The sequence below is a fragment of the Papaver somniferum genome, chromosome 1 (genome assembly GCF_003573695.1).
Source record: "Papaver somniferum cultivar HN1 chromosome 1, ASM357369v1, whole genome shotgun sequence".
NCBI classification, from domain to species: Eukaryota; Viridiplantae; Streptophyta; class Magnoliopsida; order Ranunculales; family Papaveraceae; genus Papaver; species Papaver somniferum.
The window spans coordinates 61,034,101-61,060,388 of NC_039358.1; the positions used below are offsets into that span (position 1 = coordinate 61,034,101).

Consider the following 26,288-nt stretch of genomic DNA (forward strand, 5'->3'; position numbering starts at 1 on the left):
CAACGAGTACCCTTCTCTTTGAGATGCAGATCTAGACCACACAAGTTCGCCACCTGACGAATGGCAACTTGCGGCCCAAAGCCAAACATCACGGTTTGCACCTAAACCCTAATTTTGGCCGCGCCCACTCTATGGAAAAGCCATGCTCAACGCTGGATGCTAAAATAGAGGGTTGCAATAATCAACGGCTATCCTTCCCTCTGAGATGCAGATCTCGACCGTTCAAGTTCGCCACCTAACTTGCGGCCCAAATCCAAAACATCACGGTTTGCACGGAAACCCTAATTTTGGCCGCGCCTATTCTATGGCAAAGACATACCGACTCTACCATGGCCACTGGCATTCCACCATGCCACATGTGACACCATGCTATACGTTTTCCCATGGAAACACTCGAGACATCTAACACATGTCACAAACTGGGGGATGCTCATAAAGGGTATTGGTTTGGAGGTTTACAACGTGCGGCGTACAATACGCCCGTTACATGAAAGTGTCATGAGAATAAGGCGGTTAGTAAATACTGGGAGTAATGGTGAAACGCTTTCCTTCATTATGGAATATCAATTCCAGGCGTTACCGGTTACCACCTCCTCCCATTTACTCATCTGTTTCTATTTCTTACAAGACCAAAGTACGTTTCACTTCGAATTGTATAAATAGGTATTACCTATTTCCACCGAACAATAAGTTTTGGTCAGGGAGCATACAACACTCAGAAATCACTTTTTAGCTTTCCCATCTGTTAGCTTTCACTTTCTGATACAAGTCAAACTACTACTGTTCCAGAATCAACTATTTTGGTCTCAACATTCTCTTCGCTTCCCTCCCACAAAACCAACCCTTCTCCTTCACTTTGTGACCGAAGCAAGTCTGGAACGACCATTTCTTGTTTCAGGATGGATTTGTACAGATTGATCTCTCGAATCTAAAGTACTCCCTTGCAGTATATTGTTTAGGGTTTAAGCTCGTTTTTCACCCACAACACACGAAATTACCGAAACCAGTAGAAACTGTTTTCACCCTCAAACAGTTCCTTTCTAAGATCTCTTGCCTTCGTGCCAGTTCGACTAGTGACGGAATTTCTCCATCGAATGCATTAATAGATGGAAAAGGAGTAGTAAAGTACATATGACGAATATTACCAGAATCATTCGGATGAGCCAGAGAAGCGTCACCATTTGAGAGACTCTGACTGGAGTTTTGAGTAACTGAATTGGATCTAAGACCGACCATCTTTGTGAGAAGTGAGATTGCAACCGAGAGAATGATCTCCCACTGTCGTCGCTAATTTATAGATGGGGCAAAACGAGTTGCTGGTTTTTACGGAATTGAGGAGACGACCGTGCGGAGGAAACTCCTTGAACCGAGCGAACAATTAAACCTCACACAGATGCACTGCAAAAAGGGAGTGCTTTGAGTTCGAGATATCAATCTGTAGGACTCCGGCCTAAACCAAGACAATGGTCGTTCAAGAGTCAATTCGGTCACAAGAGAGGATGGGTCGATCTGTAGGATGGAAGCTGAGAAATGTGTGAGATCAATGGTGATCGAAGATTGTGGGTGTGTTGTGTATTCTGTGAAGAAATAAAATCAGCTCTGATTGATTGAATTTGCTCTGTTGAGAGTAATTGCTCAGACGTTGAGTTGTTAATCTCGTGTTGTCTGTTTGACAAAAGATTGTCTTGTTTTCAATCATGATTCAGAGACTTATTTATATTGCTAGAATTGTAAACACCTTGATCCCATGGAGTGTGACAGTTACTGGAGTCAAAGAGTGGGGAAGTGGAAATCGTGTTAAAACCAGTTGCTCATCGTGCGGAGACTTGGTTGATTTTCCACCCACTAATTTGCTAACTCCTTCAATTGATTGCACGACTTGCTCACATTCTCATCGTGTGTATGAACACACGTGCCGTAGACCGCCAGACCAAAACCCTAGTTAATATCCCCCCATGTAGCACAATTGATGTCTCGTGATTGTGGAGTCTGCAAGGCAGACGTGTATTTAGTTAGTCAGTTTCTGACTTCATGGGACGATGAGTCCTTGTATCGCTGAGTCGAACGTGATTTGCAAATGTTCTGAGACTCATGAATCGAACGTGTCTGTTGAGACAGAAGTATAATTGTCGAATAAATGTTGATAGTTAAGGTGAACAAATATTGTTCACTTGATGAATTGTTGAATATTGATAGTTGAACCAATATTTCTTAGTCTGAGCAAATATTGCTCACTTGAGCAAATGTTGCTCGTTTGATGAATTATTGGTAGCATGACCAAATAAAACATTATTTTAAGATATTGGCAACTGAACCGAGTATAATTAATAAAATGTTGATCATGGGATCGTCGTAAAATTATTAGCTTTCGAATCTGGAATTATGAACCTTTGACTCGAAACCTTAATTCGATCAATTGATGGTTTATTGAAAATTAACCACGGAGTGAAGGAGGGACCGGCTACATGGGATGATGGATCGACCATGTAGCGCCCAGATGCTCGAGTGAACAAAATACCAAAGTCTCTTGAACCAGTTGGCGAAAAGATGATTAAATGTTGGTTTGATCATTTATTCAAACAGTGTTCGTCTGAACCTTAGGTGATAAAACCTAATAAATTATGAAGAGATGAAGGACCGACCAAGGGGTCATGAAACCGGCCCCTGGTTGGTCACGGGATCGACTGACGATCGTTTTATGAAATTCCAAAATTGTTTGGAAGAGTTTTAACCTAATATGACCGAATTAGGTGAAATGATGAAAGTAAGTGGGATCGTCCTCTTGCAAGCCAAAGAGCCAACCTTGGTCAGTCAAGGTAACATGCTCACTTCGCCAGAGTGTGCGTGTCTCAGTCCTGAGAATTTTGATATTTTCTGATGTGTGTTTGAGCAACATTTTGAGAAAATATGAAGAAATCGGGGATTTTTCTGAAACTGAGGAAACTTCATGAGATGAAGGAAAATAATAATAATAATAAATTAAGGAATCATGAAGTGTGGGACCGACTATGGACAAGGCATGGCCGGCCGGCCAAAGAGCCCGGTCTCATGACACTTTTCCTAATTTTATATTATTTTCATGATTTTAGAAAAATATCATGAAATCAAGGAGTTTGTTGAAACCAAGGAGTTTTGTTGAAATCAAGGAGTTTCCTTGAAGTGAAGGAGTTTCCATGAGATGAGGGAAACAAATAATATTAATAATAATAAAATAAGGGCGTGTGGGACCGGCTTGGGCATGGTCGGCCGGCTAGGGCCCGATCCCACGAGTTTCCCTAATTTTATGTATTAGTTCCATGATTTGAAGGAAATATCATGAAATCAAGGAATTTCATGTGATGAAGGAAATAATAATACTAAAATAATAAGGAATGCAAGGTGTGGGACCGACCATAACTAGGGCATTACCGACCGGCTAGTAGGCTTGGTCCCGCATATTTTTCCTAATTATTTATTATTTCCTTGATGCGAAGGAAACACCATAAAATTGAGGAGTTTCCTTGAAACGAAGGAATTTTGTTCAAATGAGTGAATTTTCATGAGATCAAGGAAAATAATAAAAATATGATAAAATATAAAATTGGGCATGGGACTGGCCATGGCACGACAGGCCGGCCGGTGGGCCCAGTCCCCCAGCGTCTTGATTAATATTTTATTGTTTATTATTTTCTTCTTATTTTTGCATAGGTTCATCGTTCCTTCGTGTTTTGGAATGCTCGTTCGTGCATTCAGGTGCTCGTTAGTGCATTATTGCTGAGTACACTTGCACCATTTTGACTTTGGGGCTTACTCGATAGTGGCTCAGATGCCCATGTGTTGAATATTTATTACTAACCCATGGAATTCTGCTAAGAAGAACCATGAATTGAAGTAACAAAATATTATGAAAAACCTAGAATATTTTCCAGGGATTCAATTAATGAATCTAATGATTTAGGAATAATTAATTAAGGGCTCTATACTAGTACGATCGTCTAGGAGCATTAATTATTCAGGAATTGAGTGATATGAGCTTGTTGAAGCGTCATATTTCTTTTATATAGTCAGGGAAAACATTGTTACATCCTGAAGACGTTATTGCTCTAACTAGCAGGCAAGCTGTCTAGGAGCTGTCCAATCTTTCGATTCTATATAGAAGTAATTACTGAAACTGCTCAGTATTCATGAAATATGCCGTTGCCTCAGCTGAGAGACTACACATCTACATATACTCTTAGATACAGTATTCTCAGTCAGAGATTCTTGTGGCATGAGCTTTCACGCTTTCGATAAGAGACATGAGACTGAATACTCATCTGATTGTTGGATCAGGAGCACGTATAATTATGGTTTTACGATTTTATCCCTTGTCGAAAATCCACCATCTACAACGTGTCATAGGCCTCCATACCAAAACCCTAGTGATTATCCCCCCGTGTGACATGTTTGATATCTTACGAATTTGGTATGCTCTGAGACTCATGGATTGAACATAAGGTGTCTGCTGAGACACAATGATGGAAAGTCGTTGAGTCTTGATAAATTGTGATATATCATTTTACCAGTCGAGATAATAATGATATTTTGATAATTTGGATCGAGCGTCCGATGAGATTGCTCAATCAAGGATTTATTTTGATATGTCGAGTATTCGGCAGGAAATCAAAGATATTGTTGAATTATACAGAATGCTCATTTCTGATCTAATATATCATGAATGATCGAATGACAATGTAGGGATCATAAATATTGGATGGTCGTCTGTTCGAACCATGTTACTTAGTCGAGCAAAAATGTTGGCAGCAAGAGCAAACATTAAATATAAGTTAGAATATTGATTGCTGGATCAATAGAATTCTCGAATGTTGATAACTGAATCAACATGAGAAATATTGCTCGGTCGAGCAATTGATAGTTGAATCAATGAGTTCTGAAACCATTTGATAGTGTATTTTGCTAGCTTAAGAAATTTAGTGTTGATATATGAGCAAAATAAATATTGCTAGTTTAAGCAGATATTGCTCGATTCATGAATTATTGGTAGCAGGAACAAATAAAATATAAATTAAAAATATTGATAGTTGCACCAAATATTATATAATTAATCAAGATGTTGATTGTTGAATCAATATAAAATTATTAGTGTTTGAACTTGCTCAGAATTATGGTTTGCAGAGCATTTGGTTCGAAACCCTAATTTTGATCGATTGTTGATCAATTGACGATTTACTGAAAATCAACCAATGAGTGAGAGAGGGACCGACTACATGGGATGATGGTCCGACCATGTAGCGCCCAGGTGCTCGAATGAGCATGCACCAAAGTCCTTTGTAGACCAGTTGGTGAAAGGATGATTAGATGCTCGTTTCATCATTATTAAAAATAGTGCTTGTCTGAGCATTAGGTGATAAAACCTAATTATGGAGAGAGGAAATATCGACCAAGGGGTATGAAACCGGCCGGCCCTTGGTGGTCATGGGACCAGCTGGTGGTCGATTGATCAAGTTTCAAGTTGGTTGGAAAGAGTTTGAACCCAATATGAACTGTAGTGGATTAATTAAGTCAAAATCATTAATGTATGTTGGACCAGCTCCTTGCAAGCCTAAAGGCCGACCTTGGTCGGTCAAGGTAACAAGCCCATGTCATCATATTTTCCGTGACTCAATTCTTAGAATTTTGGTATTCTCTGGTGCGCGTTCGAGCAATATTTTGGATTTTAAGAAGAGTTTGATCTTGACTAAAACTCCCGATTTTGCTTGAGTGAGGAAGTAGAATTTTGCTCACGCGACCAATATTTTGATAATATTAAAATAATATTATTTTAATATTTTCCGTGAGAAGCTCGAATGGTCATGTGACCATTTGACTTTTTTGGCTTTTTGGTAGTTTGAGCAATATTTGAGAAAATATGGAAAAACCAGGGTTTTGCTCAAACGAAGGAGTTTCATGAGATGAGGGAAGAAATAATAATAATAATAATAAAATAAGGAATTGGGAGGTGTGGGACCGTCCATGGATAGGGCATGGCCGGCCGGCTAGTAGGCCCGGTCCCGTGCTCTTCCCTATTTTATATATATATATATATATATATATATATTAATCATTTGAGGAAATATGGAGAAACTAGGAGTTTTGCTCAAACGAGGAGTTTTCATGAGATTAGAAAATAATAAAATAAGATAAAAGATAAAAGGAAGAGGCATGGGACTGGCCACGGCGGCATGGCCGGTGGGCGCGGTCCCGTGCGCCTCTCTGTTATTAATTTTTTAATTATTTTCCTTTCCTATTTTGCATAGGTTTCCCAATTCGTCCATATTTTTGGATGCTCGTTTATGCATTTGGGTGCTTGTTCGTGCATTATTTTTAAGTACACTCACACCATTTTCTCGAGGAGCTTACTCGGTGGTGGCCCAGATGCCCGAACAGTGAATATCTATTACTAATTCTTGGAATTCAGCTGAGAATAAGCCATGAAACGGAGTAATGAGATATATTGATTATCTATTACTAATTCATGGAATTCAGTCGAGAATAATCCATGAAACAGAATAATGAGATAGATTGGATATCTATTACTAATTCATGGAATTCAGCCGGGAATAAGCCATGAAACGGAGTAATGAGAAAAAATAGATTATTTTTCTAGGAATTCAATTGATGAATGTTGCGCTAGAATTAATCTGTGAATGGGTCTATACTAGCATGCAATATGTCTAGGAGCATTATGTTTATTCAAGAATGAGGTATAAGATGATAGAAGCATCATACTCATTCTGAATATTGATTCTGCATAGTCAGGTGTTGATGGTGGTTTTCAGTTCAGGGCTAAAAATGTAAAACCCTATATTTAATGCGCCGTCTGCAAAAGGACTGAGCCATTTAAAAGCAATGCGTGCCCAGGCCTCTCTACTCACACGTGTACTGAGCAATTCAATATATTTTCAGAATGGTGCATGTATCAACAATCCCAAACATTCTGTAAACTCTCGCCTACATTATTCATTAGTGTATGGTTTATTAAGTATCTTCCTATGCTATGTTCCCCAACTGAACCCTTAGTATTGGTATGACATGACAATTAGTGTTCACTCGCAGCTGAGTAACATGAATTTCCAGAAGTATCAAGGTTAAGGTCTGCATAAAAGTACTCAGTCGGAAAGCATGCTGCTCTCTGGCAATAAATCTGAAAACTCTGTGTCAACACGCAGAGTTCAATCAATTTTGTGATAATTTACAAGATTCAAACACCAATCTAATTAATTTGCAAAAATTAGGTTTTTGCGCCCTGCACAATATATCAGACCCTACTGATCGAAACTAAACCTAAGCAAACTAGGCAATTGATCCTCCATGGATTAGTAGGTGCAAAGTCCTGCCCAAAGTCTGAAAACAAGGAATAAAAGAGGAGCCGCGGAAAATAGGAGCAACAACAAAGGGAGGTGTGTCTGTGCCATAGGTCAACCGACGCCACCTGTAGATGGCCACGCCCCCATGCTGCTTGGAGGCCCTCCTCTTTCCCATTGACCAATCAGGTCTCTCTAAATCCGCTACATGCACATGAGATGTGGCCGGGTCCATACTTGCCGGCCCTCTTTCCCATCGACCAATCAGGTCGCTTTAAATCCGCCACGCGCACTAGAAGATGTGGCCACGCCCTATGTTTGGCCAGCCCTTTTCTATTGACCAATCAGGTTTCTCTAAACTTGCCACAGTATTAAAAGAGGCAAATTGCACCGGATGGTCACAATGCCAATTAGCTTGCCAAACCGTGCCAACATGCTAATGGCATGCCAAACATGTCATTCCGCGCCAACATGCTATTGGCATGCCAAACGTGCCAACATGCTACATCAGCATGCCAAACGTGCCATTCCACCACAAACAACGCGCTTACGTGTTAACTCACTTTTGTTCGTGGCCAAACGCCATAACAGAGTCCGGTCAGGGTATCCCAACTAGAACACGATTTTGCTTTAGTGGCATTAGTTGAAACCCTAATTTTGGTCGTGGCTCAAATTACGCCACTTTGGCCCATAACATGCCACAAGCCGTGCGCGTCCCAGGAAACCCTAAAAATGGCGCCATGTTGTGATCACCCGTGGCCATCCTTGCGCATGTGGTCACTCCCATGTTATGGCCCTGCCATAATTCCTTTGATGCGACCATGGCACTATTTGTAAAAAGAATGTCACCGTGCCGCAGCCACATGCCACACGCGCTAATTAGGGTTTTGGTATGCCAAACCCTAATTTAAATAAGGTTGCTACGCCAACCAAGCTAAGTAATGCTACCTAGGGCATTAAGTTTGATATGGAAACTGGAGCCAATGTTGCCGAGCCATATTTGGGTCTAACGCCAATATGCCAAAATATAGCGGCCATGGCTACGCCAGGCGCTATTCGTGCCACTATGCCACTGGCATGTGCCAATGGCGCCACTATGCTATTATCAGGTGCCAACGGAATGTGGCCATAATCAACGACCACCCTTTCTCATGACTTACAATCTCAGCCGTCCAAATTCGCCACAGAATTGACCAGCCCATAATAAGTCTCAGGTTCACACGCCATTTTCCTGCTGCAAGTTCCATGGTTTGACTTGCCGCAACATGATCATCCGCCACCTAGTTGGCGCACGATTGATCAGAATAATTAAGTCTTGCACACAAGACCCACTCAGCAATCCGCTACACATTTTCCACGAAAATACTCGAGACATCAAACATGTCACAAACTGGGGGATGCTCGTCAGGGTATTGGTCTGGCGGTTTACAGCGTGCGGCGTGCAACACGCCCATTATAAGAAACTGTCAGGAAAGCGGCAGTTAGTGGCGTCAAGAAGTAGTGGGTGTAAACTAACTCGTTTCCTTCATAGTGGGGACGTGGTTTCTAGCATTTACACACTGCCCCACTTCTCCATCACTCAATTACTCCCACTTCCTACGAGATCAGGGTGCGTTCAAATTATGACTTGTATAAATAGGTTTCTACCTATTTCAACCAAAAACAACAGAGTTTTGGTTAACAACACAGTATCCAGAAAACATAAAAAGAACTGATAGCTTACATTCCACAAGCCAGTTCCATATTCTGATACAAGTCATAAAACAACCACACCTTCACAATTAACCATTCTGGTCTCCACACCTTCTTCGCTTCCCTCCCTAAGACCAACCCTTCTCGTTCACTTTGTGACCGAAGCAAGACTGGAACGACCATTTCTTGGTTTAGGCCGGGATTGTACAGATTGATCTCTCGAATCTAAAGTACTCCCGTGCAGTGCATTTGTTTAGGTCTAAATTCGTTTCTCAACAACACACCCAATACCAAAACCGGCAGAAACAGTTTTCACCCCAAAACATCAGGGGACAGTGTGGCATCCTGAAGACGTTAACTTGGGAAGTTTCGTATTGATCGATTAACTTGGGAAATTTCGTATTGATCGATTAATCACTTGAAACTTGCTTGAAGCTAGTGGTATTTGTAAGATTACCATTGTTGTCTTCTAAGAATGTTTCAATGATTAAATGAGAGTTTAGAACGACTACCAATACCTGGATATATTACAGTATGTGTACTTTGTATGTGCACTGTGAAAGTCTAGTTCAGGTCCAGAACTATTGTTTGCGAACTGGTTTACCTATGAAAAGGTCCGGAATTGTTGTTCGCGTACCCTTTTTGCGAACGGCTAGACAAAGGCCAAGTCCGGAATTGTTATTCGCGAACCCTGTTTGCGAACGGCTGGAAAAAAGACAAAGTCCAGAATTGTTGTTTGCGTACTCAGTTCGCGAAAACAGTGGTCAGGTTCTGAAATCGGTAAAGTGTGATTTTCATACTCATTCCCTCAGGTTCGTTTGCGAACTAAAGTCCCTGAAACTTTAATGATTAAGGTATGTGAACTAGTTTTACAAATCGTGGCATTATGTTCATGATTTGGTTCTTGTATAAGTACTTTGTACAATTACAAACCAAAATGATTTTGATTCAAATGGTTCATATACATATTCCTATGAGATGATGAACATTTGAACAACTCTCTTGAAACACATTAGATTCAATTGATTATTTATCATGATTGATTGATCATCATATTTGATCTATAAGTGTTAGATGAATATGGTTAATTTATAATTGTTAATATGGATATTCATCTAGAAGTGATAGATGAATATGGCTAAGTTATAACTGTTATTGAGCACACAAGGTATACACGTTTGGGTACGGTTCATCCATATCTAAATATAGGTATATTTCATTTATGTATATATATCAAGCTAATACCATCTAACTGTGGAGATTGATTGCTTAGTTTCTAAGAAGACTTAGCTTGAATCTTAAATCAGGAGTTCATCAAACAGTGAATATCAATTGCTTGGTTACTAAGATTTCTTAGCTTTGATTGTAAGCAAACTGATTTGAAAGACTATATAAGGGAGAACTCTAACAACTAGGAAACCTAATCCCTACACGCTCGTGTGTCCTAGTTATAACTAGAGTCAATTCTCCTTTAACCTAGGTTTTCGAAAACCATTATTAGGTTAACGACTTGAAGACTTCATTTGGGGTTCGTGAAGCCAGATCCAACTATTTTTCTGTAGTTACATATTCTGATCTTACTTGTTCTATCATACTGAGTTTTATCTTTTCTAAGATTTACTCGAGAATCATCTCCAATATGTAAGATGTAAAAAGTAATCACAACAGTTCTTCGTCTCAGAATCTTGTGATTCTACAATAACCTCTTGTGTTGATCAGTTAGGTTATTGTGAGGTGACTAATATTTCTAGGTTGCTCTTTGGGAGTATAAGATCGGATTATTAGTTGGTTCATGTTCACCTTGATCTTTGTATCAAAAGACAAAACAAAAAGATAAAAGATAGACATATTTGTGGGAGACAAATTTGTTTATAAGTCTTCGACTTTGGGTCGCAGTAACTCTTAGTTGTGGGTGAGATCAGCTAAGGGAATCAATTGCGCAGAGTCCTGATGGGATTCAAGAGGTGTAAGGAACACAAATATACCTTAATCTATGTGAGACTTGGTTTGGGCTCAACTACATTCCAGTCCTTTAATTTATTTCTCTTTTCCTATCAAAAAAAAAAACTACATTCCAATCCGAAGTTAACTTGCAGTAGACTAGTGTATGTAGCGGCTTAATAAAATGTGGTGTTCAAATCTGGTCTAGGTCCCGGGGTTTTTATGCATTTGCGGTTTCCTCGTTAACAAAATTTATGGTGTCTGTGTTATTTCTTTTCCGCATTATATTTGTTTATATAATTGAAATATCACAAGTTGTGCGCAATTCAATCAGTTGATAAATCCGACCTTGATTGTTGGATAAAACTTGATTGACACTCGGTCATTGGTCTTTGGTACCGTCCGAGTTATTCTCATATCAATTAGTCTCACGGATTTCTATCTAGTTGATTTACTGATTGTATTGAGAAAAAGATAAAGCTCTTTAATATCTTTCTAGATTGAGTCTCACTTTTAAGTTGGTGATCTCGGACAATTAGTCTTTGGCACCGTACCTAACGAATACGCATACCGATCCAAACAATCTCCCCCTAGTTTATTGGATACGACTAGATTGATTCTTGTAAAATTAGTCTTTGGCACCGTCCAAGTAATCTCTTTGTGATTAGGTTCACAGACTTGTTTCTGTAAATGTTCTAATCGCAAGAGAGAGAGAGATAACTCTAGATATTAATCCTTGATTGAGTTTAACTCTCGAAGTTGTATTGAGTTTGTCCATACATATTGCCTAATAAAAAACTGGTGAAGTATTTTGGTACCCTCGCGTTTTCAAATTTCTTTTAATAAAAATTATTAAAAAATAATAATTAAAAATATAATAAAACAAATATATAAATAGGATGACACGTGTTACGATTCAAAGGATTAGGGTAATCTAGTCTTTTGACTACATTTAAACACCCTTTTCCACCTCCCATGAGTGGGAGTGGGAATCAATATCCCCTTTTAATTTCAACATACCCCAATCAAATGAGGTAAATTACCATTATCATTTTGTTTTCCTTATTGCATCCTATTCTTTATCTTTCTCCCCAATGTTTGAATTTCTTTTTATGGGCTCGATGAAGTTAGCTAAAACTAGATATTTGTTTAAATATGAAAATATTTTCATGGGATATTCAGGGTATTGCCCATCTTTTAAGCAAAAATCATCTAAATCATCTTTGCCAGTCGTCCCGGATTTGATTTTTTCATCTAGAACAAAATCTTCTTCTATTCATAGGGAACTTTGTTTAAACGTTCTCACTTCTATGAGTGGTTCATTATTCCGTCAACTCATAAAGTGAAATACCTTGCGGTAGCATGACACTATTAAGATATCTAACTCCTCTCTTATCACCTAATTTTTTGATATTTTTCAAGTTAACAATAATGAAAAATCCTTTCTGCTCACATGTATTTATGGTGCAATACCTCTAGACGACAAGTTTTGTTAGAGCACTTCTCGGTCGAACTCGCAAGCGTTGCTACCTCAAGCTTGTTTGTCAAGTTTAGTTGTCAAAACTATAAGTCTTGATTTCTAGTCTACTTCTAGCTATGTCTCGGATTAGGATAGAATGTATAGTTGAGCTTTAGACTTCACAACGTTCATCGATTGAAGACGAAGAACTACTAAGGGGAGCTTGTGGAACTTCATCAACAAAAGGTATGTGGAGACTTGAACTCATCTATCACTTAAAAGTCTATTTTTATTCTATCTCCTATTGAGACAATAGTCGTATAGCTATATAGTCTCTATATTATACACATTTGATATTTCGAGCTGAGTTTAACTTGCTTACATATTTCTCAAAATATGTGTTCGTAAGCTTTTGCTTTAACTAAGTTCATCTTTTATTCTTGACGAAAGTCAAAAGATGATCATGTGAAAATCTTCTGGTAACATCTTATATGATTTGTGTGAGACAGTCATTTGATGTAGACTCGGAATGTTGATCAGTTGATCACTTGAAAATTGCTTTGAAGCTAATAGTTTGTGTGAGACAGCTATTCTCGTCTTCCAAGAATGTTTCAATGATTGAAATGGGAGTTTAGAACAATAAACCATTGATTGGAAATAACACAGAATACGTACTTGTATACTAACTGTTGCAAAATGCTTTTGCTTCTGATTTTTGCTTTCGGAGAAAATTAATTCCGCTTCTTATTAGTATTCAAAACGCGGAGTTGTTACAAAAAAAAATAAAATATTTTTACTCCACGTCCTTCGGGACCATCACACTCTTGGAAGTGGTTTTCTTTACCACGTGAGGTTTGCCAACCATCTTTTAGAATAGACCCAAACACACCCCTAGGTTTCCTTTTCTGGTTTTCCATCACCATCGAGGAGGAGAGTCCACTAGGGTTTGCAGACACTACGGCCCGAGTAACTAACCATTCACCATAATAGAATCGTAGAAAGCGGGAATGAAGTTCAAATGCGATTTCCCGCCACAACTGCGATCTGCGGCGATAATATAAGTTAGAGTGAAGTTGTAAACCCTAGATTCATCAAATCAAAGAAATGGCTGGACAATCCGACCCTCATCTATCAATCTTCTCTGCTGCTGAGGTTTCTGCTTGTCTCCTACCTTTCCCAAATCAAAGAAATGGCTAAACAATTCTCATCTATCGATCTTGTTTCTATGTATTTTTCTTTATGGGGACATTTCATGATTTTTTTTGTCGATCTTAAATTTTGCAGGTGGAATTTCTCGCTGAAGATGAATTGGTGGAGATTATTCCTAACATGACGATGGATTCTCTGAATTTCATTTGTGTAATAAATCTATGCTTATGTATTTAATCTTGTTTATAATTGATTTCTTATTGAAGATGGATCAATTGATGTTTAAAATGTTCAATTATAGGGTGATTTTGGTCCTTTTTTCCCGCATATTCCGACTGAAGTACCAATTTGGCTGGCTATGGCTTTAAAAAAGAGGGGGAAATGCGGCCACCAAATTGGATGTCGCTTGGTGAGTTTTATTTGTCCTGAGAATTTTATAAGTCGGACCTATTAAATGTGGAAAAAGGGATGTTAAATGAAAGCATTTATATGGTTAGTTGTTACTTCAGATGATTTTTTATTTATTTTTTTGTTGCAAAATAAGTGAAATAGAAGGCATTATACATAAATCAGGGGGAAGTGTTGTTAGTGATGCTTGTTCTGGAGTCTTAAATCGTTAATACTTGATTATTTGGGTTCTTTTCCTATCGAGCTCTATAAAGGAGAGAAGTATAGAATAGGTTCTAGTTTACTTTACTGTTTACATCACATGGTATTGACACTGAGTATCTTGGCATCTCAAGTATTATCATGTTTGGAATGGTTAACCTCTTATATAGATTTATAAACTATAGTTTTTCATTTGGCACTATGGAGCGCTCTAGGGAAGTTAGGAACCATTGATAGCTGACAGAAATATTTTTCTGAGTTGTTTAGTGTCAGAGAATTTCCAATAAGCCGGAAGCCGATGCCGTTTCCCATGAAAACATGCTGCAAGTTTTTTAGCATATATATTCCTTTTCTTTATCTTTTGGTGACTACATTAAACAACATATCTAATATTGTGCAGTTGCTATAAAAGCAGGCTACAGCTCTTATTATCTTACACTTCATTCCTCCCAATATGCTAGGGAAATGTGGAATTGGAGGTTATCAGTTTGCTGTTTAGTGAGTTTTTAAACTACATCCATACTTGCTATGTTCTATATTATTTGCTTAAGTATTCAGAATTTTGGTAGTTCAAAAACTTACTAGATTTATTATTGGGCGCGGTTAGTCATCATTTGCTTTTTTTTTTTTACTTCCAACTCGTCCATGAAGAGAGGGACATCGAGTAAAAGATTCGAACCATATGCAACCTTTCTCTATACCATCTTAATGGCATTTGAAATTGCTACTGTGGTGCTTATTGGAGATTCTTTTTAATTTTTTACAACTTTGTAAATTAGGCTGTGACATCTTACACCGCCTGTGTATTGTTTGCCCATCTACTTATTCATAAATAGAATGTCATATGCTTTTTCTCTTGTGATTGGATGAATTGGGAATCCTGAAATTTTATTACAATTGTTGTCCTAATGAAAGAAGAAGGAAAAAACAGTCTAAAATATATAATGGGCTTGATAGCTCAACAACCTATGTAGCAATTAGCTGCCAACCTTGTATAATTCCTCTGTCGTTTCTGCTTCATGGTGCAGAAAATCTGACTCAAGTTTTGGAAGCAGAACGTGATTCCCGAAGAGAATTTCAGCCGCTCCCCTTTCATTATGTGGAAATCTCGAGGCTTCTTTTCGACCAGTATGCAGTGAATTTTCTTTTATATACTTGGTATTGCTTTTGTATTTAATCCATGTCGGTTTGACGCCAGTTATTTATTTTTTTCCCCACAGTGCTCGTGATGATATCCCAGATGTACACATGGTAATTGTAGCAAAAGTTTAGCCTGATTTCTTACCACGTCTTGCTTTCCAGAAGTTTTTGTTTGATATTGAGCATCCTAACAGGTAAGAACTCTGGTTGAGGACATTAGGGATGTAAGGTTTCATAAAGTAGAGTCTGGATTCGAGACAATTGGTTCTCGTACACATGCAGTCAAGGTATTGCCATTTCCCTGAGTTAGTACTTATAGCATTCTCAAGTACATTTCTAGCCTACAATGTGCATAACTAATTACCTCTCTGACGTTGGTATCTAATAAGTAAAAACCAGTTATGTTAAATTCACATTATATCTATTTCCCTATACTCTAATTATTCATCTGCTATTGCAGCTAAAAAATCTATCTGCAATGGAAGTGAATATTGTGCGTCCATTCTTTGTAAGAGCCCTGCAAGCTTTCTACAAGCATGATAGTCCGCAGATGATACCTCAGCCAGATACTGCTAGTAGACGGACAGATGTAGGCGATCGACCAAGAGTAAGATTTTATACCTTTTCCCCAATTACTTTATTATGTTGTTGACCGCAGTAAATGAAGGTGCAGTGTGAGAAGAATTTGGGTATGCAAAAGAAAAAAAAAAACGTCTAGTTTGTTGGAGTTCCCTCGTTATAATAATACATTTTTCATGCCCCTTCTCCCTTGTAACTGATAGCTTTCTTTTTGTGTTTTTTCAGCGGGATCTGAGACCTCGATAAACATATTATTACCGTCTCATCAATATATCATCCCTGATCTCCTCTATTACCAGTACTTGGCCATCTCCAATCAGATGAATTTGGCAGTGAGTAGTGAGGAATGTAGCCTGTTTCATTTCCTTATTGTAACTTCATACTTGTAGTGAGTGAAATACCAGTTTTGACTATCCGCCGAACTCTTAAAGGGATCTTATAGAGAACACTATTGTACCCTGTCTCTATCATAATGGGATTTCTCATTTAACTCTAAGCACCTTTGTATCTGCAAGAATACCTTGATTCGATACAAGATATGCTGGAGTAATTTAGTGCGTTAGGAATTTTGGTTTTCGATGTCTTAACATTTTTGGAGTCAGGGCAACAGTTTCTATTCGGTATTTCCAACTTTGAATTAAGTTTATCAAGATGCTTTAATAGTCTTAAGTTACCTTCAAATATGTACAACTCTACACAAGTGCCTAGCAGCGTTTATGATATCTTCAACTTGGTAGTGAAAATGGTTCTGCAGTATACTTCTCTATACCTACAGGATTTCTCTTGGTAGTTAACATTAAAATTGGAAGCCTGAGCAGTCCACATGTTATCATCTGTACTGAATTGGTAGTGAAGACTGACGAGAGCCAACTCATCTGGGTGTCAATAATCAAGAATTAGGTTACATTCCATGTTTCAACTTTTACCAATGATTTTTGAGTTCTAGTTAAAGTTGGGAATTTTCTTCATTATCTTAATATGCTTATGATGGTTAATGATCAACATGTCAAGTTCTCGTATAAATATTTTACTATATCTTGTAAAAGGTAAATTATAATATGCAGCAATTGGGACATCAAGGACTTCGAAAGCTTCAATGGCCCGGTTGAGTTAGCACCTTTGCAGGTTTGATTTTTATCTTACATATGATTACCGCAGCTTTGCACTCAAATGCATACTATAGTGCTTTATTTTTTTTTATAATGACAAGGCTGCAAAGATATGTTGGTGACTCATCTCCCATAAGCCATCAGCTCTTTATCTTCTAGTCCCACACCTTGGAACTGCCGGTCATTTAATCTGAAAAGGATGATTGTGATTCTGTCAGGTGGAAATAGAGACAAAACCAAGTAGGCAAAGTAATCAGGGTGTGAACTTATATTACAGAATCAGATTGGTTTTAGATATATAGAGGATTCGAGAGGGTTCTTTAGATTTTTTTTTTGGTGTTTCCAGTGTATGAAGTTGTCCCTAGGTGCTAAATCAGGATTCAGTTTTTGGATTTCAATGTAGAATTTAGTTGAAGCAGAACTAGACAACCAACTGTAGTGTAAGTACAGGTGTGCTAATTAGTGGAAGGTTTTCATGTGAAATAGATCTTAAAGTATTAAAAATTAATAAGGGAAGATAAGATATACTTAGGGATGAAAAGCAAATAAGAAATCTTTCTTGGCAGAAAGCTATAATGCTTTATTGTGATGAATGGATGACAAATATAACTGAAAATGTGTTTAGCATGAGATGATTACTTCGAGTTCTTGTACAGTCCCTGCTTGATGGACTATATATATGTTCATGATAGAAAAATGATCAACTTTAGATACTGAATCATGATACATTGTTTATTTACTTAGTTATCATATGACATTAACAACCACTAATCCACTATCTTTTCGCAAAAACATATTAGGAAAACCCCCTTTATTTGAAGTCGTGGTTGAATTTAAAAGACAAGGACAAAAATCTCTCAACTATCTTTGGGAATCAACTTAGTATTCAATTGTAAGCTATCGAATTCCTTTAGTTGTTCTGCACTTATTAGAAAATTCGAGTAAACTTATCTTAATTTGAAACTCTGATTAAGTTACTATGACGCTCTTCAGGGAAATGAGATCAATCAAAGAATTGATTAGTGGAATAATTCCAAACAAGTTGGTTTAAGGATTCTAACTTATCAGTAACCTAGTTCTTCATTATCTACACTTATATAAGCCGAAAAATATACAGTAAAAGTTGATGAAAGCGAAAAATTTGTTGTCTAGACATTCCATGTGTATGAGTGTGACCCCAACACTACAGAAAAGCTGAGAGCATATATTCATGAAAAAGTTAGAAGTCCTTATTAGTATTATTTTTCTAAGATATTCAGTTATTTCCCATCATTAGTTGTGGTGGATAATCACCACTGCCTCGTTGTTTATTGTCATTCAATATATATTGTCTTTTTTGGGTTTTAAGATTTCTTATATATTAGTATGATGTAAACCTGTAGAATGAGTGACATTAGTTGTTCATCTGCAGTTTGTTAAGAAAGAAATAAACCCACGATATATGAATGGAAAACATTCCATCTTGTTTCTTTCGGAAATTTAATTTCAGGGACAGAAACATTCCATTCCAATGCCTGTTTACTCAGTACTGCCTTATATATTTTCAAAAGATCTGATAGATAATGTTGTCTAGGCGTGTTTACTAAGTACTGTCTTCTTGTGGATTGTGATTTTCATATGTTTTAGGTTAGACTGTAGCCTATCTCACTGATTGCACAAGTCACAGGGATCATCATAAGATCAGTACATATGTATTTTGTCCTGTTTGTTAGTGTCATAGCTCTAAAGTAGATTTATAGACCTTTGCGTGTTTCACAACTATTGGTTCAAGAGTAATTTGCCTTTGCCATTGAAGTCTTCTGGTCCAGACTCCAGTTAGGGTGAAAATGAGGTCGATCTCAAGGTTAAGGTTTCAAGTCTGGACGTCTAAATGTCACCTTGCCACCATGATGCATGATGTCTAAATGTCACAATGCGGTCACCAATTCACCATATCATATTACATGATTGAAGCTAAACATATTAACGCGAGAAATATATAAACTGAAATCATACTTGAAAGTGTCATAGAAACCAAATGCAGCACAGTTGGTGCATTTGGTGACAACCAAAACAACTTTCTTACTTTCTCTCTGCTTTTTCACAAGGGTGCCTGGTTATGGAGGGTCCATCAGTTGTTGATGTACTAATAATCTCTTACCCGAACTAATACAAGCCTATAGGACCTACACCAACAACCACTGAACTTTTTTCTCCCAAAGTTTTTTTTCTTCAGAATACTTGCACTGTGTTGACAGTGCACTATAGCTGTTCTTTCTCTTCCAGTTCAAGACCATCTTTGATCAAATCAACACCATCTTCTTCATATAAATCATTAATCATATAGTGTTCAAATTTGCCAACAATCTTCTCAGGTACTGAAACAAGAACTTTCACAGCATGTAAATCACCAACAACTGGTAAGAACAAGCAGTAAATTTCACTAGCCAATGGCCCCATATGCAATGGTTTACCTTCACCAAAATCCAAATCTTCCAACCCCAATTTTGACCATGGAGATATAACAAGTGTGGAAGAAAGATCAGGTTTTACTCTATTTTCTTCTAAGAAATCAACCATAGACTTGACATAATCATCAGTTAATGCTGCTTTAGCATTTTGAACTAGTTTTACTCCATGGTGCAGATTAGAATTTACCAACTGTGTTGCTGTTGTTTCGGCACATCCTAACACAAACCCATTACCATAATACCCTTTTGGCAATTTTGGCTCAACGGAATTTCTAATATTAGCTGAGAAAAGGAGTTTAATCTTGAGTGATGACTCTGGATTTAGAGCTTTAATCCAACAACGCCACACATGTGAAGCTAGTGCTTCAAATGAAGTGCATTTTAGTGAAGGTACACAAAGTCTCTTGAGACGTAGGATATAAGATGGTGTGAATGTTAAGCAAGAAGGAACCAACGGTTGAGATTGAAGAGTAAGACTTGGATCTACATCAGGGGTAGTATTTGTAAATTCTAGATGAGAGAAGGTTATTTGTAGAGGATCTCGAGGTTCTAAGACGTGCCGACTGTGGAACGGGATTCCGCTGAGATCGGCGGTTGGTTTTGTTTGTAGGTGGGCCCAAGCGTGCAAAAATTGAGACGTACCGAAGGCGTCACATAGACAGTGATTAATCGCGATGCAGATTATCATTCCTCCACAGCTTAGATTCGTTACCTACACAACGGACAAAACGTATAAAAATTTCACTCATTTCCGTAGTTATACGGACGCAGCATCTGTACCGTCCATATGTGTGATCGTGATATTTCAGTAGAACTTTCCATTTTTAGTAAGTCGTATGAAAGTGTATAAAACAACAGAACAGTGTGCAGAATTGATTCGTTTCTACATTTTCATAAAAAATTATAAAGTCTAATCATTAAAAATATTAAATCAGTATTTAAAATTGTATGGAAATGGCAATATGGAATTATTTTACACCATTAACTTCCCCTTTCACTAGTTTAAATGAATGAACTCATTCATTGTATTCAGTGTTGTCTAGGTAGGAGAAGAAAAAACAACTATAAATGAATGACCCATAATTAAAGGGAATCAAAATTTTGAAAATTCAAGTTAATTTGGGAAAAAAAAAGAATGACAATGACTTGATGAGAATTCAGAGAGAGTAGACCTGAATGACAAGAGGAGGAATGCCCAAGAAACTCTGAGCATCAGCTCTACACAAGAGTTTTTTCCTCCAAGAGATATTAGGCCATTTAGAAACTTGCATGAATTCATCAACAGTAATACTCATGAAAGCTTCAGCAAACAAAGCACCTTCACCATTACAATCGACTTCAAGTTTATCTTCATCTTCTTCACTAATTCTTAACCTACCGGCTAATGGGTAGTAATAAGAAAGAACTTTAGAAAGTGAAGACTTGAGATCATTTACAGGTATTGCTTTCTTATAAACATAAAGATACTTGATGGAAAATCTTAAGAACTTTTGATCATCAAGGTTGGATAGATAGAGTGAATGTTTTGGAGTAGGATTTTCTGGACAGATTAAACTTGGTGTTGTTTCATAATAACAATCTGGTAATTCCTTGAACATCTTTGGTTCTTCTTGGTTTTGTTGTTGTTAGTTGTTACTGATGAAAGCAGCTCAGAGCAGGGATTTTATAGATGAAGTTAAAGGGGGAGATGAGTAAGTTAAGTGAGTCAGAAAAATCCAAAATGTGTCAAGAGTTGGACAATAAAGTGAAATAAAATAAAATATTGGATATGACAACGTACTATTAGATTCCTGACTGTTTGGTCCTTTCTTTTCACCTAGTATTGTATTTGTACATCTTTTCTTTTTCTTTGTAAAGCATAGAAATGAAACCCAAGAAGGAAATTCAGTGGCAGATAAGTTAGCTAAGTGGGAAGCAAATAATAACACTGAGCAATGGTGGTGGAATCAACCTCCTGATTTCACCAGAGATGTGATGGGGAAGGATATGTCGTCTTCTCTTGTCAATAGATTTAGATGCCTGTTATTGCACTCTTTTCTTTTTCTAGGGTGTCAACTCAATGGTGGGATATAGATACGAAACATGTTGGGGGAATGTGAAACTTTTATTGCAAATATTTTTCCAGTTGAGAATTTGAGATAGATTTTGGGCGCCAAATACTTTCAATTCAGGGGCTCAGTCAATGACTTCCGAAACTAACTGTCCATTACCATCGTTTTTTCTAATCGGTTGATTTTTTTTGGCACAATGTAAATTCTCAATGCGACAATTCGAGTTGGTGGCTTTCCCTTACCGTCAAGCTGATAATGATTTGGGGGCCATCGTATATTTTTGAAAGGAGCCTAATTTGTTGTTAATAAAATGATTTTATCTAAATTTTCTTGAAGCTGAAGCCTCGCAGTAACAATATGAAAGCCTGTAATTAGTGACTTAAAGAAAATCTAAACTTGATTACATGGAATGTGCTCTTTGTCCATATTACTGTGTGATGTTAAAAAGTGGAAACAAAGTAAAGAAAAGCTAAAGTCGAATCTACTTCGAGATCTATTCTTATTGCAAAAGGAAAAACATAGAATACCAGAAATAACTGACTCTTCAACTATGATCTAGTGGAAAGAGAGGAGCTTGATTGTGAAAGCCATACAAACAGCATGGGCAATGCTGCTGGTCCAAAGCAAGCGTTATGCAATTCGAGGTTGTCTTACCCATCGATTGATAAGTAATGTTATTAGTGCTCTGTGCAATGCATGTCGTTCCGTTTTGCTTTTCTTGCTCGACTGATCCTTTGTAAAAGAGAGATCTATGAGGGGATTTGGTGGGTCGAACGAAGAAAATTAAAGGTTGAACGTATAACTGATTTAACTACTTACTGCACGAGAGCAAAATATTCAAAATAAAACTTTATCTTTAGGACTAAAACTACCTCGCGCTTTTAGGGGCCACTCAAAAGTATTTAGGGGCCATCAATTTATACCCATCCAAAGACTCTAGTTAAGGGGTACCCTATATGATATTGAAGTTACATAAATGCCCTTCTGGTAAAACCGTATAAAAACCAAATCAAAAAAATTCTACTCATTTCAACTCTTCTTCTTCCAGTTTCATATCTTCCGATTGTGGAAGAAAAAAAACTTTCCTCGTTCAACCGAAACATCGCCGCGAATCGTAAAATCAAAATATCGTCGATTCGTTTATAAAACAATGGATAAGGGAAATGAAACCCACAGACTTAGAACCAAAAATGTTGCTCGGGGTATCGATCCAAAGATTGAGATTTTAGCAAGAAATAAAGAAATTCTTGCTGCAAATGAAGAAGAATGCGAAGAACGCGAAGAACAAGTACCCGACAGTGTAGTCGGTGGTGGCGATTCCGATAGTCAAACACTTCGTCAACTTCAAATGGCCCCAATTAGGTAAGAATCTATCATTTTTGGTGTTTATTTCGCTTTAATTCGTCGAATCGTGAAAATTTTTTTCTAGGGTTTTCGGTTATTTATCCAGATTCGGACGATATTCATGCTCATTTACTTCCGAATGTAGTCGTGTTCTTCATTTCTCAAGAACATCGACAGTATTCGGGAGAAAGATTTGATGATTATCTGCCGAATATTGGTGGTTATATCTTCCTGGATACAAACTGCTAATAATCGGTAGTTTAATGAATTTTATGGCTACGGATTATATTTAAGTAGACACAGAGTATTCGGAAGAACACTCACTACCGAATGTATATATTGAAAAAATCTCAAAATTTCTGATATAGGAAAAATCCCATTTTGGGGCCAGTATTTATTCGGAAGACAATATAATGTTTTATACCTCCGATTGTGTAGGATAAAATTTTAGAGTTTCTGAACTCCAGTTGATGAATATTCGGTTGTAAACATGTTTAGTTATATTCCGATTGTTTTTCATTCGGAAAAAATATGTGTCTTCTTACTTCCGAATTTGTACATTCGGGTTATAGATGTGCACTTTGTCTTCCGATTGTGTAGGATGAAAAATTTACAGCTTCTGAACTCCAATTGATGCATATTCGGTTGTAAACATGTTTAGTTATATTTCGATTGTTTTGTATTCGGGAACAGTATGTGTCTTTTTACTTCCGAATGTGTTCATTCGGGTTATATTTCCGTACTTTGTCTTCCGATTGTATAGTTTGTAAATATTGTTCCTTTCTTTGTTGTTTAGACAAAGTCGAGAAAGGAGGAAGAAAGTGACAGCTAGTGCTAGGAGGGAAAGGAGCGCCAAAGATAATTCAAGTGCTCAACAAAGCTTACAAGAACAAAGCAGTCAACAAGGAGTGCAACCAAGTGCTGAACAAAGTGTAGAACAACAAGGCAGTGAACAAGGGGTGCAACCAAGTGTTTAACAAGCCGCTCAACAAAGTGCAGAACCAACTGCTCCACAAGTTACACCCCACCATGAAATTGAACTAGTTGATCCAGTGCCAAGAGTAGAAGAAGAAGGACAACCAAGTGGTACCCAAAAAGCCAAAAAAGGAAAAGATGGTGTAAAGAAGGATATTGCTAAGAAAGCATCACATCTTGTCCCTCAGCACTTGAAGAAGAAGGGTATTCTAGCAGGCACAATCCTTGGGCTACCGGCGGATGGAGAAAAATTGCTATTTGGATACAAAGACTCATGGGCCAGAGAAATATACGAAACCGAGGTAATAAAATTACTTTTTTATTAATGTATTGTCTATGTGTTATATCGTAATATTTGTATTAAGTATTTTTTTATGTACTTTAATAGGATCATCAAGATGCGGTCCGTCTACTCAAACCTACCGCCGCACCAACAAAAATGCTTGCGTGGCCTTTATCCGGTGAATGTGAAAGGTTCAAGTCAATTGTTGCCAACTCGGGGTTAGCTAATGCCGCCGAGAATTCATTGTTGGAACATGATCGTGTGGCCATATCGGCGTTCGTGGAGAGAATGTATCCTGAGACCGATACTTTCCATATGCCGTTTGGGGAGATGACGATTACCGGATGATGTTGTGCAGATTCTTAACCTTCCCGACCAAGGCACAGCTGTGAAGTTTAACTACACAAAGCAGTTAAGTTGGGCACAACTTTATGCTCTAACTAAAAGTGCTTAGGTTGGGATGAAGAGACAACAACAGCAGAGTTTAGGAGGCATGCAAGTTACAGAACAAGACAGATCAACATTACAGCTTTGATGAATATGTTTCGAGGCACCTTGGAGAAGGAAAAGAATGGAACGTTAACTGATGAGCAAGTGAACCACGCTGCCACCGCATATCTCCTTTGTGTATTGGGATGTGTCATATTCCCCAATACTTCTGGCAACCGGATCGACGCCAACCTTATACAACTTTTGGATCCTCTCCATGAAGTCGGTGACTATTCTTGGGGCACGGCATGCCTAGCATTCTTGATGGAAGAGTTGAGAAAGGCTTCGAGGCTAGGAACCTGCCAAGTTGCCGGGAATGTGGCTCTATTGCAGGTTTTTTCTTTAACTCTATAACTCACTCTATAGTTATTCAGTAGACAATACATATGATGCATATCCATAACTCCAAATGACGCATATTCGGTAGGAAATTATCCATCTCTTTTCCCGAATGTTGGTTATTCGGTGGAGGTACTTACTTTGTTTTCCGATTATATACAATCGGAAATATTCTTTTGATATTAAACCGAATATACAGGCCAGAAAAGCTATAGGTTACTGAACTCCAAATGACGCATATTCGGTAGGAAATTATCCATCTATTTCCGAATTTGGTATTCGGTGGTTAGGTACTTATTGTTTTCCGATTATATACAATCGGAAATATTCTTTTGATATTAGAACCGAATATACAGGCCAAAAAACTATAGGTTACTGAACTCCAAATGACGCATATTCGTTAGGAAATGATCCACCTCTATTTCCGAATGTTTGGTATTCGGTGGATAGGTATTCAGTTTTAGTTCCGATTATATATAATCGGAAATAAAGTTTGGAAATTACTACCGAATATACACAATCTATTTACTAAAACTTGGTTTCTTATGTATATAGGCATGGATCTATGACCACTTCCCTATCCTGAAGTTGGCCGGAGAGAACCCGGGGTGGTGCAAAGGTACTCCTAGAGAAACAAAGTATATATTTGAAGACAACCGTTCTAGGACAAAAGAGCAGCAGTTGATTCGCATGAGGGAGATTTTGGACCAATTGAAGGCCTCGGACGTATGCTTTGATCCATACAAGGAAGATCGATCCAGTGGGCATATAAATGTTCGGTCGGACTTGTCCCTTTATTTTGGACCGTTGTGGCACCCCACAGGATATGTGATGTATAACCCCACTAGGGTGATGCGACAACACGGGTATATACAACAGCAACCTGTGGAGAAAATGGGGGATTACTACAAATTGGAGTTGGAGTTGTGCTCTTCTAGTGGTGATAATCTCACGATTGTTCACACAGGCCCACCTACTGTTCTTGATAACTGGGATAAGAGGAATGACTTCATTATCGACACTGGTAGACGAACCACCCGAGGTGATGAAAATTCTCCAGACTATATGAGTTGGTATAACAAGGTATCACATCCTTTGGTTATCCGTGAAATCAAATCCAACACTACTGCGGCGGGTTCAAGTTATAATTGTATCATCAAAGACAAACCAGCTGGTTATGATAGACTGGTGCGTTTCTTATATTTTTGTTCATTTTATATTATTCCTATAAATCTTAGGTAATTACCGTTTGATGTTATGTCATTACGTATAAAAAACAGGTGAATAGGTTCAAGCGTGTTTCCAAAATGTTAACTGCATGCCTGAAGAGCGGAGATCCCATGCCAGCTGAGAAGAT

The 26,288-nt window shown here is 37.8% G+C and overlaps 1 protein-coding gene and 1 pseudogene across 1 annotated transcript; one reads left to right on the plus strand and one right to left on the minus strand.

Annotated features, from left to right (window-relative positions):
* The first annotated feature begins 13,302 nt into the window (after window positions 1-13,302).
* Window positions 13,303-16,560, plus strand: LOC113288560 (annotated as a pseudogene).
* A 2,387-nt stretch (window positions 16,561-18,947) lies between these two features.
* Window positions 18,948-21,098, minus strand: LOC113288567 (fatty alcohol:caffeoyl-CoA acyltransferase-like). The gene is made up of 2 exons (XM_026537648.1): window positions 20,623-21,098; window positions 18,948-20,162 (listed from the first exon to the last, which is right to left on the minus strand). Exons 1-2 carry the CDS (start codon window positions 21,046-21,048, stop codon window positions 19,242-19,244), a joined length of 1,347 nt encoding a protein of 448 aa, XP_026393433.1. The 5' UTR covers window positions 21,049-21,098; the 3' UTR covers window positions 18,948-19,241.
* Between the last annotated feature and the right edge of the window lie 5,190 nt (window positions 21,099-26,288).

Bases quoted from the DNA above. Each gene is read 5' to 3' on its own strand.
- LOC113288567 (XM_026537648.1), bottom strand. From the start codon at position 21,048: ATGTTCAAGGAATTACCAGATTGTTATTATGAAACAACACCAAGTTTA. The intron at 20,163-20,622 runs GTCTACTCTCTC...TCCGTTGTGTAG, and splicing joins TTCCTCCTCTTGTCATTCAG to GTAACGAATCTAAGCTGTGG.